The following is a 17,971-nucleotide window of genomic DNA, read 5'->3' as shown; positions in this document are numbered from 1 at the left end:
CTGTGAGTGTTGAAATACTCGCGTCTAGGCCATGGCAAAACACAGACTCTGGTTGTAAGGGCGCGTTGGATAGTTGTAAACAGAGTAGGGGTGATAAAGCATTATTAAGAGCTGCTGGGGTTACATTGCGCCAAGATCTGATGTGTCGGGGCAAGGGTGGAGGTAGAGTACGCGAGAGATGATATTGCAATGTAATAAGATCATGCCCCGCCGCAAATGGTACTTGGGACTTAGTGTGCGCGAGTAAGGAGTCTGTATCACGCACAACGCACAGGTCAATACACGATTCGCGCAGAGAACCATTTCGAAAGATAATATGATGAGTAGGTTCTGTGGTATTGACAATGTGCAGATTGTAGGCTGACAGTAGATTGTTTAGATATATGGCATGGCGATTTTTGCGGCGGAGCATGTTGATGTTCAAGTCACCAGTGACAATTACATGTTCAAAAAGTGGAAGAAAGTGCCAGAGAGATGAGATCCAACAGTATCTCTCCGACTATTGCAAAGCCCATAGTATATTACTAACCTCTACGTGCAAAGAGAATTGAACTCGAAGAACGGAATCGGAGTTTTTTTTGTTTCCCGCATTAAAAGCGAAAGTCAGCATCGTAAAAAGTGTGTGTATGTGTGTTTTTTTTTTGGGGAAGGAGGGAAATCCTTTTACGGATTCGACGTGCGACTCTTGTATGTCGCACGGATATGTCAGACTCGAGTTTGTGTACAGATGTTGTGTGGGCGTGTAATGTGCCTCCCTACTAATACCGACTAAAACCCATCCTTATCTCCTGCACCTTTTCTTCCCCGCAGGACCACCTTTAGGCATTACTTCTCGGGGGAGGCTCGAGCTGTGTGCTCACTTCTGAGGAGTTATCTTCGTTTCTTCATCGTTTTTTTCTCACCGCATCATCCGGTCATCTTCTTCTTGCCCTCTCTTCGCTCTTCAGTCTTGTCATGACCGATTGAGCGAAGGTGGACACTGCCAGCCAGTTGGATTCAGCCTCCAGCATGAATCCTACCAGCGTCTCAGGCTCCAGGGGACCCCAAAACAGGTGGGGGAGCACCTCTCTTTCCTCCGTGAATCGAGGGCAGCGGAAGATGACGTGTTCAACATCCTCCACCGCCGCCTGACATACCGGGCACTGGTCACCTGTGTCGTTGTTTGTCCGACACAGGTATGACCTGAAGCAGCCGTGACCGGTCAGGAGTTGCGTGAGGTGGCAATTCACCTATCCGTGCCTCCTCTCAATCCACGGGATGATGTTCGGGATGAGTCGGTGTGTCCACTGACCCTTCCTCGAGCAGGTCCATTGGGCCTGCCATTCCTCGATCGTCTTGGCCCGTTCATCACTTTCGACGTTTTCGAGGCAACGTAAGTACAGCCTCGAGCGGTGTGTGTGTGTGTATGTGCTCGACGAAGACGGATCTCCTCTTCAAGAAACAAGGTAATTTTGTTATGAAAGATTCGAGTGTGTCTATTCGGTGGTCATAGCGCACGCACAAACTTGTATTAGATCGTCCGAAATAACCCCCAATATTATTGTCTTATGATACGTAATATATCATTTTCACGTACGCTGCAGTCTCCATGTAGACACTCTCAAAGAAAAGTATTACTCATTTACCGATTAGTACATGTTTAAATTCTGTGAATTTCTCAAGTAGATAAATGTGTTTGAAAAAATGTTTCATCAAAATTGGTCTATTTACCATATGGTAATTGTATTATACTGTAAGAAAAAAAAGTTTTTTTACCTGTAATTTAGACCATTGTATTCGACCAATGCATCTAGAAGCATTTCGCCAAGCCAGCTTTGCTCCAAATATTAGTTCAGTTTCAGTCAATTGATATGATCCAGTAGACAATACTTCTTTTTCAATATTTTTCCATCTACTTTTATGGGATTCACTATTGACTCTAAAAAGTATTATAATGACAGTAATAATTTTTCTATTTAAGTTTTAATATAATTTAAGTTGATTTGACGATCATACTCGTCATAGTATTACTAAACTAAAATGACATGGTTTTTACCCTTCGTCGCTAAATATTCCCTTAGAAAGTCCGGTAACATGTATTTTTTAATTTTAGCTTTTAACCCTTATAAAAATTTCCTATAGGATCTCGCGAAATTCCTACAGGAGTCCTATAGGATTCCAATAGGAATTTCGCGGGATCCTATTGGAAATTTTTATAAGGGAAAACTACAGTATCTGATATACATTGGAGAAAATGAAAAAAATTTTAGTTTTCTCTTTGTTAGTATTTGTTTAATCGAAAAGCGGCGGAAATAATTAGAAGTTTACGAATAAAAAAAAGTAATACGTAATAATACGTAATAATAAGTAATATTTTTAAGAAAGTATCAGTTCAGATTTTAATTTAGAACTAATTTTACAACCAATAAAATAGTGACAAACACAGACTCAATTGCTTTTTAATGCAACCCCTTTCGGCTTTAACCAAGAGGTATGAAAAGTCGTATGCAGGCCTAAACCGAAAAAAAGCCACAGAACAAGTGCTCATTAGTTAAGGCGAAGCATGTTCTGGGACTTTCCGATTATTGTTGGCCTACAGAAGCAATTAATTATTTCTTTACAATTTTTCAACCATTTTTAACTGATATTGGTTATCAATAAATTGATAAAGTGTAATACCTTTTAATAGACGTAAAATATTGATTTAAAAAATCTTTCGCATGTTCCAAAATCTCATTTGACTTTCTAACTTCAGTTCCATGGGGTGGTGTTGACATAACACTGCCTAAACACAATTGATTGGAACATTGAGTTTTCTGCAATTATAAAATATTATTCAAATTATTCTCTTTCTTGATTATAGTAACTAAAAATACAATTTTTAGCTTTCAATTGTAATTCATCTGTAATCAAAATACATTATCTGATACCAACAAAAGATTTCGCAAAGCCCAATACGTTATATACCCCGTGGAAATAGATTAGCGAATAATTATTACAAACTTTCAAAAACTTTTTAAAAGTTCTACACAATTATTTTATAAACTTAAATATAAGGTCGAATTTTAGGGACAAAACATCAAAAACGTATCAAAATTTATAAAAGTTTTTAAAAGATAACAAAATTTTAACTCAAAATCAGTTGAGATTTCTAGTCAGATGAAACTTTTAAAAAATTATATTACTTCTCTAAACTTTCACAAACTTTTATAAACTTTTATGCAATGTTTAAAACTTTTTTAAGCTTTTTCAAACTGAAATAAAATTTCAGGTTTTGGAAACTCATTTCCATAGGGAATATCATATAATATTAATGTAAACGTGATTTCTCATATTAATTTTTTCAGCCGAGTATGTATTGTAACTATAATCATATCGAATAGCGCGCTTAGTGCTCCCTTTGGTAAGTATTGCAGAGATCTGCGGTGTACGCTCCCTCTTAGGAACAAACGGGGTTCGGCGGCGGGACTCATGGGCGGCTCTCGCGTCCTCGCCTGTCTCGCTGCGGGCTCGCGATCACCTGCGTGACTTGTGCCTGCATTGCTTTGACACAGCATAGTTTTTTATTTATATGTTTTATATATTTTATATTTTAAAGTTATATTTTAAGTTGTTTTACTTCAACTGTTTTCTTTTCTTACTATTTGCTATTTATTGTTCAAATTAGGTATAATGTAATTCATACCACTGTATTTTCATTGCACCGGGGCCAAATGGGGTTGTACCCCTCGGTCCCAAATAAAAAACTAATCAATCGATCAATCAATCAATCAATCAACCTCTTAGGGACAAACGGGGTTCTACCTCATGGTCTGTTTCAAATAAAGTAATAAAATCAAATCAAATCAAATCTTATACATCGCAATCGGGTCCTTCACGATACAGGTAAGTAATAAATCACGTTTTAAAATTGATAAGATGCTGAAGGACAACACATATGCAAAAAAGCCTCCACTATAAAAACGTACAACTCTCAAAAGTATGTAAAACAGGAGGCCTATATGAAATCTACTTTTAGTAATGTATTTAAAACGACGACATCATATCGATTTTCGTATCATATTAGAAATAAATTATAGCTACCGCGAACATTTCGCATTCTGTACCGTCAAGCCCTTGACCCATTCACGCCCAGATGGACAAATTTTATTCTCTTTTGTAGACTACACTTAAATGATCTTATCGGAACGAGAAAAATTCTTGAATACCCCTTTTCTATGTAAAATGTAAAGTACTTTTTGAATATGAGTTTATAATTAATCTCTGATACATATTAAAATAGTTATATACAATTTATTGCGTAAAAACACGATTTTGAAATCTTAAAAAAAAAATTTTGACTAAAATTTTTTTCATGAAAGCGCCCTTACGAAAAATTGTGCGGGAAAGTCCTGCAAAAATTATCCACAGAAATTCCTACAGAAAATACTGAGGGTAACTCTGCGGGACTTCCTATGGGTAAACCCGCACGGCATGATTCTGCAGTAATTCTTGCAGGAATTATGATGAATGTATTGCGAATTGAATTGAAACCATTAAAAAAGGATGATGACTGCAACCAGAGATGATTTTGTCCCAGTTCAGCATTACTGAATTCCTAGAGAAAATCTACGAAAATTTAGTTTATCTCTCAGAAATCTTACAGTAAAATCCCTTTTTTCTACAGCATTGCAATTTCGCGTATCCCGTAAGATTTACCTGTAGTAATTTCGTACTTTTACCAAGAATTATCCAAAGAAATTTAGCGTTAAACTAAAAGATTTTTACAGGAAATCTACGAGTTTCTGAAGGATTCCCCACAGGAATTTGGCGTTTACTTCAAGAATTACCCACAAGAATAAAGCGCTTACATGAAGAAAGTAAATAATACCAGCACAAAATTCACGAGTTTCTAAAGGATTAACCACAGAAAATCTTACGGGACATGCGAAATTGCAAGATTTCCAACAGATAAGAGCTAAATTTTTATAGATTTTCTCTAGGAATCCGTTAATGCTGAACTGGGACGAAGCTTTTTTAATGGTTTCAATTCAATTCGCAATACACTCATCATAATTCCTGCAAGAATTACTGCAGAATCAAGCGGTCCAAGTTTACCCATAAAAATTCCCGCAGAGTTACCTTTAGGATTTTCTGTAGGAATTTCTGTGGATAATTTCTGCAAGACTTTCCCGCACAACTTTATCGTGAAAGCGAGACCTAAAATGTGGTCAGTAACGCCCAAAATTCTGGAAAAACAACCTTAAATTTGAAGTATAGTAGATGGGATTTGATGATGAAAGATAGCGGACACCAAAAAATACACTTTCCCGAAAAAATGATAAGTACTTTTTGCTCGTAAACAATTAACTTTAAAAAAAATGTTCCTAAATCTTCAAATTCCACCAACGATACTTTAAATTTTAGGTTGTTTACAACTTTTTTAATATGTATTAAAGGTTGATTATAAACTCATATTCACAAAGTGCATTAAATTTTACATAGATAATCGGTACTCAAGAATTTTGCTCGCTCTGATAAGATGATTTAATTACAGGCCACAAAAGAGAATAAAATTCTGTCCGTTTGAAAGTTAATGGGTTAAAATATCATGATTTATGCGCACTATGGCATTTTTATTGTAAGACAAGACAAAATAAAAACCAATTTACTCAAAAAATATTCATAACTCTACACGAAGATTAACCCGTCTAATACCAAGAGACCCTATTTTGTACTTATTTCTCCACGCGTTATGTTTTCATGAAAACATAGTCAAATTAATGTGAAATGTATAATACCATATTTTAAGGGATTTTTATCGCTCTTTTCAAATCAGGCGTCAGATTTACGATATATGCAACCGTTTTAAAAGTACATTTGTTTAAACAAAAAAAAACGTGGTTTTTGAACATTTTTTCTCAAAATGATCGTTTTTTTCAGCACGATTACGCATTCGGATCGGCTTGAAACTCTGGAACTGGTGGCATACAGGCCTAAATTAAAAGTTAGCGGCGTTGGTTCATCTAGATTCAAGATGGCAGCCACCAAAACAGCTGATTGTAGCCGAAAATGTAAAGAAAGCTTTGGTATTATTTTATTCGGTAAGAATGGACTCTACGAAAAAATTGTATAGAACAAAAAGTGCTTAGAAGTGATCAAAAAACACGTGTAAATTTTTTCAGAATTTTTCGGATGATTTTGGAAATTTTTGGATATGGTTATTTTATAAAAATTTCCAAAATCATCCGAAAAATTCTGAAAAAATTTACACGTGTTTTTTGATCACTTCTAAGCACTTTTTGTTCTATACAATTTTTTCGTAGAGTCCATTCTTACCGAATAAAATAATACTAAAGCTTTCTTTACATTTTCGGCTACAATCAGCTGTTTTGGTGGCTGCCATCTTGAATCTAGATGAACCAACGCCGCTAACTTTTAGTTTAGGCCTGTATGCCACCAGTTCCAGAGTTTCAAGCCGATCCGAATGCGTAATCGTGCTGAAAAAAACGATCATTTTGAGAAAAAATGTTCAAAAACCACGTTTTTTTTTGTTTAAACAAATGTATTTTTAAAACGGTTGCATATATCGTAAATCTGACGCCAGATTTGAAAAGAGCGATAAAAATCCCTTAAAATATGGTATTTCCACATTAATTTGACTATGTTTTCATGAAAAAATAACGCGTGGAGAAATAAGTCAAAAATAGGGTCTCTTGGTATTAGACGGGTTAAAAAAAAATTTTTTTGAATATTTTGAGAATGGCTTCTGAAAAAATTGTCCTGGGAAATTTATATCAATTCTGCCAAAAACACATTTTTCAAGTTATTTTCCAGCATTCATTCTTGTGTAAACCTTTTGAAAGTAAATACTTCATTTTCTAAGCAATTTTAAGCTTGAATAAATCTTTAAAAATTATAAAAACTACGAAATGAAAATAATATAACGTTAAAATTTGGAAATCTATCTATGAATAGTAAATAATTTTTATACAATTTTTTCCATCTTTCACAAACCTAATTAGCTTCTACATTTACTTTAGTTTCTTGGTAAATTATTAAAAATGTTTGACGTAAATTGTAATAAATAATAGTTGATAATCTTATATACTGGTAATTTTTTATTTTTTATTCTGATAAAAATAATTTTTCATCTCTTTATTCAAACATTAATTAACCAAAATGTTTTACAAAAAATCGAACTATATAAAAAAAAAACTTTTTGAGAAAGCCCATTGAATTTTCCGATCAACAAAATTTAATCATTATGTTAGAAAAAAGAGCCTATTTCTCATAACATCATGTTTGTTGTTTATTTTGTTTGTCAATTTACAACTTTATGAATCATTTATATTAAATGCTATTTATACTTAGCATATAAAAGTAGATTATTAAAATATTACACAATTTGTTTGATTTATAGATCCAAATCCATTGCGAAATAAATATTTTTTTTTAAATAGAGTGTTCAATATTGACATAAAAATAAATTATTATTATTTTTACTTTAAACTTTCCTTCTGGTTATGAAATTATGAAATATTCACGGTTTTTTATGATACGAAATATTTATCGAGCAAAAAACTGATCCACGGTAAATCCTTTTACAATTTTCGGCTACTTACTTCTATATTTTTTGAATGTAGAATATCATATACTTCTGTTTTTTGGTTATGATTTCTTAACTTAATGGATTTTTTTTTGTTGCTTTGATTTTCAATGTCCTTCATTTTTTAATAAATCACAATTCACTCTACAGATTCGTAAATTTTCAACTCACGAATAACAAACGTGCAGCTAAGACGTTAAGCATGCCTAACAAAAAGTTTTAGAACACTATTTCATGCTCGTACCAAAAACTGAGTAAGAAACAACGATTTTACTTTCAAAAAATCTGAGACTTCAAATTGATTCAAAAAAATTTTTTCACAATTTAAAAAAATGATTAAAATATATTACACATTTTTAAAGTTGTATCGTACATGTTAAATATACTTTTTAAGCAAATCCGTCGGAAATATGATAAAAAAAAATCGAAGTTTACTGCAATACACGACATTCAATTTTTTTCTTTATTTCAAAAAATAGATTTCATTTCGTTCATAAGTATTTAATGAAGAAATATAAAACTAGGAGTGTATAGTTCAATAGTATATATATTTGTATAAAAACTAAGTGATAATAAATAATCCAAGTAATCTCTACTTTAAATTATTTCGTTAAATGATATTCAAAATTCTATAATTATGAAATGAAAATTATATGCATTTTTAGAATTTATAAGGGTTTCGACTATCAATAAATTAAATGTGCTATTATGTTATTAGTGGAGCTGGAACAATTTTGATACATCATTTATTTTAACCACGTAAAATAATCAAAACCTGAAGTCTATTAAACTTAAAGATATAAAGGGTGACTGTTCAATAAGCGTAATTTTTTTTTAATAATAAGTAAAAATAGGGTTGATATTTAGAATTTTTGTAAAGTAGTTTTCCTTTTTAAAGTAGCACTCGTATTTCTGATTTTCTTTCTACATTTTACACTTTAAACTATATTCATAGAAGCTTTCAAAAATAACAAAATTACCTTCAATTTGGTTTATGTAAAAACTTTTTAAGTTTGATAGAACCAAAATTATAGGTGCTTAAAGTTTAATTAAAGTTTAATTGCAAATATAAGTATTACGTCTGTTAACAATCGGTTTACAGATTTTATACTTGATTTTTCAATGAAACTTCAAACAAAGAAAAACAATACTGTAATATGTATTTTTTCTTCATTTTTTAGAATATTGTGTGAGCATAATTGAAATTTCATTCGAAGGGTCTTAGTGAGTATTGGTTTCTCATAATGGATCGACGCAAAAATCGACGCATTATTATTGAATAGAGTAAAAAATTAATGAGCTGTTGCATCGTAGATTACATACCTTAAAATCTAAGAGAATAATGTTCAATTGAGATACACTTGCTTTAAGACACTATTTCATTCAAGTTGTGTTGACTTTTTTATTTTATTTTTTCTTTACGAAGGAATTTAATTTAAAAAAGAAATTCTGATAAAAACTTGCTCAGCTATTCTTATTTGTAATAATCTAAATGAAAATCACTTGATCTATATCTAATAGAAAAACCTTATTATACTATCAAGAATTTTCATTGCGCCTGGAAATCACTGTACTTAATAGTAAATGATTGAATGTCTTACTCGATAATTTTAACATTTTGCCCGACACTTCACGAGATTACCGGTTTCAGACGGCTCATAGGCAACTGCTCTACAGCTTCTTTCTTTGCTCCCTAATGCCCTGCGTAAAAATTAACTTAAAATTTCGTAAGAGGGGCATAATCGCAACTCTGCGTTTGTATGAGAATCGAAATATGAGCTTTTTTAGTGCCTCGCGACCGGACGACAAAGTGCTGATTCCAACGAATTCGGCCTCTCGACACTCGACCGAGCAGCTTTTAATGTACTTAAAATTTTACTATGGGACTTTTGAATTTGAAGTTTTTAAATATGATATTAAATTTTATTTAAATTTAAATATATTATATAACAATTTATATCCTGGTATAACTAACGGCCGAGACTTCGGCTTATAGTCCTATAAACGATTTTTCATACCCAATAGATCAAAAATAGCATTTTCTGTTTTTTGCAACCGAGAAGGAAATAGTTACTTTCGAGCCGCTTATATGAAAGATAAATTATAAATAATTTTGATTTTACTGTATGTTAAATACTGCATGCTAGTCTACTATTTCGTTTTAGAATTAGGCCGAAAATATTATTTTGGTTAAGATATGCAGAAAAATTTATTTTCTGAGCACTTTGGATGATTCATAAAAAAAAAGGGTTTTTGAACGATACTATTGTATTTAATATTTTCTTAATCTATGTAACGAATAAATTCACAACGTGAAAAATTCATTTTTATTATAATTATAAAGAGGTTTAACGAATAAAAACTGTAAAAATGCACTTTGATAGCTATTTAGTTTTCGAAAATATCAAATAGAAAGCGAATTGATGTAACAATTCATTCGCGATTTTATGAAAAAATGTATGTATGTATTTCTACTCCTTACATTGGCATATGAAAAATTCTCTTGTACAGTTCTGGTAACTCTGAGATTGTATATTAATTTTCATCTACAGTTTATTAATAAATAGTCCTATTGTATACTATTATCGGAAATGTCATAACATTTTTTTTTATTACATTAAAATAGATTGAGTGTTTGGATAATATCTTTTATAAAAACTTACTGCAAATAATACGATTTTTGATAATTTCGATTTTTTCGATAACATGTTTTTCACACATATACTCTTAAACTTGAGGGGTTTCGAAAACATATTAGCGTGTTGATTATGAATAAAATATTAGATATAATACTAAAATAAAATAATTGTGATTAACGATCCTTGAAACGAGCGTTAATTGAATAAAACCATTTTATCATGAAGTTTCTATTTCGATGTAGTAGATAGATATGGAATTTATAATCTGCACGGTTAAACAAAAACTTTTTAATTGGCTTTTTTTACGTGTTTGAGACGTTTGGCACTGTTTATTTAATGATTTTAAGAGTAATTGTAAAAAATTGTATCTCAAAAATGTATGTATCACTGAAACGAGATATATTTTAATTTTATTTCAGTACAACTAGGAACTGTCGACCATTATGATGAGTCGTCGAGGGGATGACGAAGCCAACTCAAAAATTTAATGTTTAATTAGTTTTTGGAAACTTTTAAGTGGATATTTCTCTATAATTCTCTAAAAGGCGGTAAATGCTCTTGAATACATCAAAATGAAAGTCACCGTGTATACAGTACTTTTTCGGTAGAAATTTCAGAAAATAAGATTAAAAATTGGATTTTTGGGTTAGCTTTGCAATTTCCTTAAAAAAAAATGATCGAACAATAACGTTATTACACTGTAATTCAACAATCTAAAATTGACTGCCTGGCGAGCTGCTTTACTAGCAGTAGACACTGCAGAAAATTCAATATCGATATTCGCAATGGCTTCTAACGCCATCTCTTCATGTAAGCTTGCAGATATGCAGTGCACGGTCGATGTAAAAGTCGCTGTAAATGTAACATATATATATTGCATTGCTGTCTACTTTCTTGTCTCGTAACTGCAGGTAGCAGTGTACACTGTACAACTATGTGTAACTAATAGTTGCAATGGGCATTGCTGCCTTTATGCAGATGGTGCGTTTCTGCTTCTCTTCGCAATAGTAGAGCTAAAGGCAGCCTCAGTCCTCCTCTCCTTCGTGCCACGGACACAAATTCCAAAAAAAGAGAAGAATGCGTGTGTGTAAATAAAAAGGAAGTGAAAGAAGAAAGACAGCGACAGGCCATTGAACTGAGTTGAAAAAAATATCGGTGGAAGGCCTGGTATAAGAAAGTATTCGTCTAGTTAAGTGAAGTTTTGAGCATAATACGCATTCGTTAGTTTGCTGATACTACAATATATAATTTGGAAAGCTAGCGAGTAATCAAACTGACGAAATTAGTTGAAACTATTGTCCTTCAGTCTCTTTTAATATGTGTAAATATTGAACGAAAAACATGTCAAAAGCTTGTAACATCGTCGTCGAGTGGCTGCACTCGCTGCATCTGGGCGAATACGCAGAATCTTTTGTCGACAATGGGTACGATGATCTCGAAATTTGTAAACAAATAAGAGATCCCGATCTCGATGCTATTGGCGTTTTGAAGCAAAGTCATAGATTGCGGCTATTGCAATCTGTGAAAAGATTACGCGAAGAAGGAGCAGCTAGCGTATACTTTACTCTCGAAGAGACAACCGCTTGTTTAGAAAAACAATCCAACAGTGATAAAGACAGCACGACGTCTGCCCTTGTTACCCCGACCGAGAGTAACACGCCCGATATTCATTTTGCTCCGAATCGTTCAACTAGACAAAGTGGAAAATTTCTTGATGAATATGAAGAGGGAAAGGCTGAACTTGTTCGTATACCTAAAATGCAGTTGCGACTTATATTGCAAGAAAAACTACGCTCTGATGGCATCCACCTGACATCTCAACCTTACACTACTCCAGTAAATATACATTATTTTCTACTCGTAATGCACTTTATTTTGACATTTAAAAAATAAATCTTATTTTAGGATGGTCAACGTGGATATTTAGAGGGACTGGCTTCGAGATATGCAGATAGTCTCAAAACTCACTATAAAGATGTTCTTGAACCTCTTGAAGAATTGAGACGACATGAAATTAATTTATCTTTGAGAATGTCTTACATGAAATTTCCTTCAAGTTATTCTCAAACTCTTTATGTTCCTGGGAAATATTCAGTAAGATATTTGATGGTTTTTTTATTTACAAACAATAACTTCAACTTTTTTTTTAGCCTTCCAGTTGTTTGAGTGACAGAGAAGAAGATGAGATTTATGGATTTGGATACGGGGTTTATGGCAGACAACTTTTACAACAAAGACAACAAAAACTTGCCCTTGCCACGCAGAATTATCAAAGCAATGATTTACTAAAACCGCAATTGCCAAGTCAACATAGGTGAATATAATTTAAGCCAATTGATATTCAACTTCAAACTCTTTGTTCAAAAATATTTCATGTTCTAGCTGTTTAAGTCCAAGGTCTGCATTTTTCTATGAATTTCCCCCCAATGGTAAGAAAAAATTATTCTTTTTGTTACATCTAATAACCCTCACAACTCAAATATTTTTACATCATTTCAGAACAAGGACACAATTCTAGCAAAAAGAAAATGACTTTTTCAAGAATATTAAGAGGACTTAAAACTAATAAAAAAGATAAACATGGACACATACACAGTTCTCCTAGATTAAATGCATCTAAACTGGGAGTTCCACAAAGGGTTAGTACATGTTTTACTCTAATTAAAAAAAAACCCTTAATAATTCAAAAAATAACTTTTCAGATCTTGAGAGATATTCGTAGAGGTTTGATGCAGTTTGGTAGAGATTCACATGACCCTTATGGTAAGAGTAAATTGCAATAAAATAAATTACCCTATTGATGCAATAGAACTAGGAAAAAACAATAAAGAGTATTTAATCATTTTAAGATGATACATACATGTATGATGAAGAACTCAAGGTCAAAGAATTTCAAAAGTTGGAAACTGGCGGTCAAGGTGACATCCAACATTGGTATGATGAACCTCCTTATGAATCTGATCCGGAAGATTTTCTCATGAGTTACAATAGCGAAGATTTAAATAAAAGCTGCGCTGCAAGCAACAGGTATTCTCAGACTAAAAAAAAATATTTGTTCTGTCAATTAACTTTGTATTTTTCTTTGTTTAGGGGTTGCAATACATTGGGTACTTACTTGAAGAAACAAGACGAAGGCATTATTTCTTTGAGAACTGCTGGTGACATAAGCTTGCCAAAAGAAAGAGATAGGATAACTTGTTCTAGCAGGCGTGGACTCATTCTACCTCAAGGAAATAATATAATGCCCACTGTTATCCCATTAAAACACTCGAGAACTTGCCGTGAGAGTGGCGAGTATACAAGCGATTTGCAAGTGAGTCATACAAACTGAACATATAACAGAAACATTTATAAAAATCAAAATAAATTATCGAAAAAAATTGAAATAACTTTTTTTCAGAGTCGAAGTAGTGACGAAGAAAATCGAGATTCACCAAGAAGTCAAAGTACCGATTACGAAGATCCAGAAGTATCTCAATTCCAGTCCAAAGTTTGGCAGGCCCGACAACAATCTGACTTGGTTGCAATGACACCAGGTCAAATGACCAATTATGGAGCTAAAAATCTCAAAGGTTTCAATACCGATTGCTGCAAAAGTGTGCCCGTGACTAGCACGATTGCTGGACGAGCTCGAACTCTCCGTAAGGACGTTCAACGCAAGATTTCTCGACTCAAGCAGCAAAGAGGATCATTTGGCGATTCTGCCTTCCCGTGTAGTGCAAGTAGTATTGAAAGCTTGCCCAGTGGTAGCGGTTCGAGTAGCACACAAGCTTTAGTACGCGCTGGAAGTAACCACAGCTCTGTTTCGTACGAGGACCGTGAACCAATCAGTCCTCATCAAGGAGAAATACAATGTGCCAATGCCTCGACTACCTCATTGAGCCGATACAAACCTCCGCATGTATTATGTAGAGCTCGCGCTCTCGTTGATTGCCTGCCTAATCCTTACGATAAAGATGCTTTAGCATTCAAGGTAAAAAATTGAAAAAAATTTTTTTTATCAACCATTTTAAAGTTTAATTTTTTTTCTTACCCTTTTCGCAGAAAGGTGAAGTAATCGAAGTTGTACAGATGAATGCCAGTGGATCTTGGAGAGGAATTGCTCACAATCGCTTGGGACATTTTAAATTCATTAACGTGGAAATTTTAAATGAACGTCCGCAAGTAGTAGCCAAAAAACGTTGGAGTAATAAGTACAAACAAAAGCCGGGTTCCGTACCCGAGCTTTTACAAAGAATGCAACTTCAGGTATAGGTTTATACTTGTTTATCGATTTTATTACCGATACATGATTATGACATGCATTTTTGGCGCTTTTCAGGACTATATTTCAGTCTTTTTATTAAATGGATATGAAGATCTCGAACTGTTTCGTGAATTAGAGCCGGCCGATTTAGATTATTTGCGTATTCAACACCCTGAACACCGAGCCAAAATTTTAACAGCAGTTCAATTAATCAACGATTTACAATGTAGGTTGAAGTTCTTTTCTTGTGTTAAATACAATAATAATTACATTCGAATTTAAAAAAATTCAAAATCATTTTGTATTACAGATAGCGAAGGAGAGGAAGTCTGGGGTTCCAATCCCGAAATTGAAGATACAGTGGGACTCGAATTTGGAGTATCTCGCTTGAACATTGGCTTTGAAAAATTCCAGGCCGAAAATAATCTTAACGTTAAAACTTTAGATAATCAACCGAGTGAATTCCAAATCAACGTTCCGCTGGGACAACCAATTCCTGCCAATGAAACTAATTACACTGCCACACTTAACCAATAGTTCTTTTATTCGATGACTTATTTTGCCGTCCTTACTTGTTTCTGTCGACAAGTTGCTTTTGTGATATATATATTTGTGTATATAAAAAACTAACAGTTTCAATGTCAATCATGCATAGTTATCATAATAGTTACATTTTTATGTATTAAATAATATATACATAGACTCGAAAACTGTGGAATAACGTGTTGATCAAATACTCGACGATAATTATTTCTACAATTATCTAGTCACCGGAACGCTCGAAAACTCTAAATCATTTTTCACTTGATCATAGTAGTGTATTCACTTGTTCTATAATGGATAATATACATTTTACTAAAATTGTACATTCAGAAGTAGTTTGTACTTATGTATTAACCGTAACTATGTTGATGTGCGCAATCAATTTTCAACGTAAAGTTTTACGTTTTTATACAGAAATTTTTGTACTTTCAGTATTAGATATTCGAAAACTTTTTATGTTTTTACCTACAGTCATGAATAAAGATTTTGAATACATAATATGTATAATAAAATATATATATTATAGAAATCATCATGATGCTTACATATTAACTCAGTGTACAATTCAATTGCAAACTCGATCAATAAGTAGACTGGTCTATTATAATTATTATATTTATAAATAGAAATAGATTTAGGTATGTATAAGTAACTCTTGGTACCTACAGTGATGTAAATTTCCGAAAATGCGCAAATTATCATGTTTTTCCGCGCACTGTTTGTAGGCTCAACTGTTTTTATTGTAAATTTTCACGCATATTGTACCAATGGAATATAAAGATATATCAACGACGATTCAATTTATACATTTTTTTTACATACAAGCAATCGAAAAGACTGGATCTCGAATTTTCTTGAAATGTGTACTTAATAGTGGGAGAAAGTTGATGCGGTTTAAAAATTGTGTCAATCAATGACCACCTTAGGTATAAGTAGCACTTGTTCGGAATCTCCTGAGTAAAACAAATAAAAATACTTGAAAAATAATTTGTATGTCATTTTTGTGATTATTAATTTCCTGCCATCGTAACAGAATGTCAAATTTATTTTTCCATAATTCATAGTAATAGCAATAATAGTAAAAGTAATAATAATAACTTATGATGCTTACGTCTAGTTTACATTACACATTTAAGCCGAAACACGAACAGAACAATCGTGCACGTTATTGCAAATAACTGTCGTCGGCGTACAGCGCAGTATTAATGTCTTAATTAAAACTATCGAATAGTGATGGTGATAATGATATCAGTGCAGTCGATTACAATCAAACTTCATTGACGTGTTGATGAATGTTATAGGCTCGTCCACCTCGACGAGATTCCGAGGATACGATGGCCAGATTTTCGGGCGATATCGCGATCGCTTCGGGCCTCGAGTTAGCTTGAGGCGCGTCGAGTTGCGGATAAAAGAATACCGTGCCCATACCCGCAGCGGAAGAGTCGCCGATGGTCGCCGATTCTCTCAAAACGTTGTCCTGCGCGCTCAGGAGCTGCTTGAACTTTTCATCGTTTCTGCTGTCCTGCGAGCGAAAATGGTGCGCGAATTAGAGGACGAGTCTCGAGAGGTTCGGAATCGAATTAGGATCAGCGCGACAATGTCTCACCTGGTCGTGGTCACCGAGGATGGATATGGTGCGTCCGCGTCTGCCTGCCACGCTCGGCTGCTGCAGTTGTCTGTCTCTGCGCGTGGCGTTGAGCGGCGCGGGCTTGACGAGCGAGGTCAAATTGACCCTCGGAGCCAAGTTCAGTCCGAGCCACTGCGAGAACAGGGCAATGCCCTGCTCGGCGCTAGCCGACACCACGGCCAACAGCTCCTCGGCATTGATGCTCTGATCGTCGTCGTCTTCTTCCTCGTCCTCTTCTTCTGGCTCGGCTGGGTTTTGCGGAGCTTGCGACGATTCCGAAGCCGGACTGAAATAAGCAAAGTTAACTGGGTATAATGCGTCGATCGGCGATCGGCCGACGAGATCGTTATGGCTCGCGCTCGCACACACCGACGTCGGAAGAAAAGTACGATCTTATATATACTTGCGATACTTTTGTTCGGACGCGGAGGCAGCGGCGCGAGCCGATTCTCTCGCGATCTCCAGGCGACAAGTGAGAAATATCGGTGGCTTTTGGCAATGACTTACGGGCTATAAGATTGAATTTGTCGCACCTGGCCGTGGTCGAAAGAGAAGCAACCTACTGGGTAGGTCGCTTGGGGAGTACCGAGCAAGGCCGGTTGCAGCACGAGGCATCCGTTGTAGGTGGGCTCGTCGACGGCGGCCTGGACGCGGCTCATCGACTCGAACTTTGCGCAGATCTGAGCAAGGTCCGAGAGCAGATTCATGCAGGTCGGCTTGTGCGCGGCTCCGTCTGCAAATCGGCGATCGTCAATGGATGCAGTATAGACACTTTTTACCCTCGAGTCTATATAGGTACATATATAGCAAAGTGCCCTGGACTTACCGAGTGCGATGGTGGCGTTGTGCGTGGGGTTGTCGCCGTAGTTCAAGTTCAAGGAGACGTTGCGCTGGCGGTGCTGGACGTTGACGCAGGCTGCACCCCCCAGGTCGATCGACGAGGTGAGATTCAACTCGATGCAGCATAGACAGCTGGAAGTCTGACAGAGGCAGGACTTGTTGTTGTTGTTGTTGTTGTTATCGTTGTTGTTGTTGTTGTTGTTGTTGGGAGATTGGCTAGGCTGCGCGGCGGCTGCCAGCTGCATCGCTAGGAGCAGCGAGGTGAGCAGCAGCAGCTGCGACAGCATGATCCGGCGGCGCGGCTGCATCGCGGTCGGGCCCTAAGTAAGCCAAGTCTCGACGCTGCGGAGTCCGTCCTCGGAGTGTATATAGCGATCGGAGACGGGCAGGAGCGCGGCGAAACGCGCACGAAAGGGGCCCACTGACCCGCTGACCCAGTTCCATCCACGCGATCATCGCGCCGAGCTGCGCTCTTTCTCCCGCTACAGGCAGCAGCTGCGCCAGCTCGG

General features: G+C 35.2%; 3 protein-coding genes across 3 annotated transcripts in view; 1 reads left to right on the top strand and 2 right to left on the bottom strand.

Moving 5' to 3' along the window:
• LOC111694162 (nitric oxide synthase-like) overlaps positions 1-9,248 on the bottom strand; it is a 45,197-nt gene extending 35,949 nt beyond the window's left edge. The window contains exons 1-3 of the mRNA XM_023461140.1: positions 8,891-9,248; positions 2,659-2,795; positions 1,756-1,918 (exon numbers count right to left, since the gene is read on the bottom strand). Of these exons, the coding sequence (XP_023316908.1) occupies positions 1,756-1,918; positions 2,659-2,756 (261 nt within the window). The 5' untranslated portion in view covers positions 2,757-2,795; positions 8,891-9,248. The remainder of the gene's footprint in view (positions 1-1,755; positions 1,919-2,658; positions 2,796-8,890) is intronic.
• A 1,815-nt stretch (positions 9,249-11,063) lies between these two features.
• On the top strand, positions 11,064-15,684 carry LOC106656751. Its single transcript, XM_014377884.2, has 12 exons — positions 11,064-12,042; positions 12,112-12,300; positions 12,357-12,520; positions 12,589-12,635; positions 12,706-12,845; positions 12,909-12,969; positions 13,056-13,233; positions 13,297-13,519; positions 13,607-14,179; positions 14,251-14,454; positions 14,528-14,678; positions 14,763-15,684. The coding sequence occupies exons 1-12, from the start codon at positions 11,548-11,550 to the stop codon at positions 14,987-14,989; spliced, it is 2,652 nt and encodes an 883-aa protein (XP_014233370.1). The 5' UTR covers positions 11,064-11,547; the 3' UTR covers positions 14,990-15,684.
• Positions 15,685-16,119: 435 nt separating this feature from the next.
• LOC106656748 (phosphatidylinositol 4-kinase-like) lies at positions 16,120-17,749 on the bottom strand. The gene is made up of 4 exons (XM_014377879.2): positions 17,449-17,749; positions 17,130-17,355; positions 16,602-16,908; positions 16,120-16,517 (listed from the first exon to the last, which is right to left on the bottom strand). Exons 1-4 carry the CDS (start codon positions 17,747-17,749, stop codon positions 16,263-16,265), a joined length of 1,089 nt encoding a protein of 362 aa, XP_014233365.2. The 3' UTR covers positions 16,120-16,262.
• Between the last annotated feature and the right edge of the window lie 222 nt (positions 17,750-17,971).

This window comes from Trichogramma pretiosum, unplaced genomic scaffold (assembly GCF_000599845.2).
Source record: "Trichogramma pretiosum strain Unisexual culture from Peru unplaced genomic scaffold, Tpre_2.0 scaffold123, whole genome shotgun sequence".
Lineage (NCBI taxonomy): Eukaryota > Metazoa > Arthropoda > Insecta > Hymenoptera > Trichogrammatidae > Trichogramma > Trichogramma pretiosum.
Note: the sequence above shows the minus strand (reverse complement) of the source record. Positions and strands in the feature narration are given on the sequence as shown.